General features: G+C 52.3%; 1 protein-coding gene across 1 annotated transcript in view; it reads right to left on the minus strand.

Annotated features, from left to right (window-relative positions):
• Positions 1-1,800, minus strand: part of ddx31 (DEAD (Asp-Glu-Ala-Asp) box polypeptide 31) — an 18,964-nt gene that overhangs the window by 8,207 nt on the left and 8,957 nt on the right. Inside the window, exons 7-12 of the mRNA XM_037680819.1 lie at positions 1,656-1,726; positions 1,433-1,542; positions 1,311-1,352; positions 1,154-1,218; positions 732-851; positions 551-657 (exon numbers count right to left, since the gene is read on the minus strand). Coding sequence (XP_037536747.1) covers positions 551-657; positions 732-851; positions 1,154-1,218; positions 1,311-1,352; positions 1,433-1,542; positions 1,656-1,726 — 515 coding nt within the window. The remainder of the gene's footprint in view (positions 1-550; positions 658-731; positions 852-1,153; positions 1,219-1,310; positions 1,353-1,432; positions 1,543-1,655; positions 1,727-1,800) is intronic.

The following is a 1,800-nucleotide window of genomic DNA, read 5'->3' on the forward strand; positions in this document are numbered from 1 at the left end:
GTCAGAGCAGCAGACAACAACAACAACAACAAACCTGGTGTCAGAGCAGCAGACAACAACAACAACAGACATGGTGTCAGAGCCGCAGACAACAACAACAACAGACATGGTGTCAGAGCCGCAGACAACAACAACAGACATGGTGTCAGAGCAGCAGACAACAACAACAACAGACCTGGTGACAGAGTAGCAGACAACAACAACAACAACAGACATGGTGTCAGAGCAGCAGACAACAACAACAACAGACCTGGTGTCAGAGTAGCAGACAACAACAACAACAGACCTGGTGTCAGAGCAGCAGACAACAACAACAGACCTGGTGTCAGAGTAGCAGACAACAAAAACAACAACAGACCTGGTGTCAGAGTAGCAGACAACAACAACAACAACAGACCTGGTGTCAGAGTAGCAGACAACAACAACAACAACAGACCTGGTGTCAGAGTAGCAGACAACAACAACAACAACAGACCTGGTGTCAGAGCAGCAGACAACAACAACAACAACAGACCTGGTGTCAGAGTAGCAGACAGCAACAACAACAGACCTGGTGTCAGAGTAGCAGACAGCAGAACGTTCTGCCGGGCCGGTCCCGTGGAGTTCAGGTTGTTTAAAATGACCGTCAGATCCTTCTCAAAGCCCAGGTCCAAAATCCTGAAAGCAGCATGAGATCAGAACCTTCAGTTTTAACGGTGCGTTCACTGACAACCTGGACCGGCGCCAGTCACCTGTCGGCCTCGTCCAGAACCAGCCAGCGGACGGCGCTGAAGGCGATGCTCAGGGTGTGCTGGATGTGGTCCACCAGACGTCCAGGAGTGGAGATCAGGATGTTGATTCCTTTACGGATCCTGAAAACAGACCAGAACTTACACCCTGCTCACCGGTCCAACTCTGCTTCAGGCTGACAGGCACCAGGACCGTGGTTCTGGTCGGGTTTTCTAATGACGGGTCTGTTTTCATTGGACTCAAACGTCTCAGGAACACGTAGCAGAACATTCAAACCAGAACCAAAGAGTTGCTGAAGACAGAACTCAGATGAGTCCGGGTCCAATCTTCACCATCACCAAGCAGAGTGGGTCGGACCATCTCACAGAACCAACCAGCTGCAGTTCTGCTGCAGAAAACCTACTGAGATGTTCTGTGGTCTCACCGGGCCTTCTCAGATTTCCTCTTCTCTCCTCCCATCAGCACACCTGGGACGATCCAGGTAAACGGCTGCAGAGACAAAACCTGTCAGCTGGTTCTGTTCAGCCGTCTGGAGTTAGTCCAGACCAGAACTTTCAGAACCAATGGTGGATCTGCGTTACCTTGAGGAGTTTCTGGACGGTCTGGAAGGTCTGCAGAGCGAGCTGTAAAATGAGAATAAAGAGTCAGAAGCAGGTCCAAACCCGGGAGCACCACAGAAATGAACGGGTTCTGGAGTCCGGACCTCTCTGGTGGGGACGATGATGAGGGCCAGCGGTCCGTCGGACCTGCTGACCTTTGGCTGGACAGACTGAAGACTCTGAACCAGCGGGACGGCGTAGGACAGAGTTTTACCTGCAGGCAGAGAGAGACGGGTCCGTCTGAACCGCTCACAACAAACCGACAGTTCGATTCCACCAGAACCAGACCCAAAGAACAGTTCTGACACAGCTGGAGGTGGGACTCACCTGAACCGGTCTGAGAGCGGACCAGAGAGTCTCGTCCGGACAGAAGAGAGGGGATGGTCTGCTTCTGGACGCTGCACGCACACACACACACACGGAGTCACACACACACACACACACACACACACACACACACACACACACACAC

The sequence above is a fragment of the Nematolebias whitei genome, chromosome 8 (genome assembly GCF_014905685.2).
Source record: "Nematolebias whitei isolate Nwh7 chromosome 8, NemWhi1, whole genome shotgun sequence".
NCBI classification, from domain to species: Eukaryota; Metazoa; Chordata; class Actinopteri; order Cyprinodontiformes; family Rivulidae; genus Nematolebias; species Nematolebias whitei.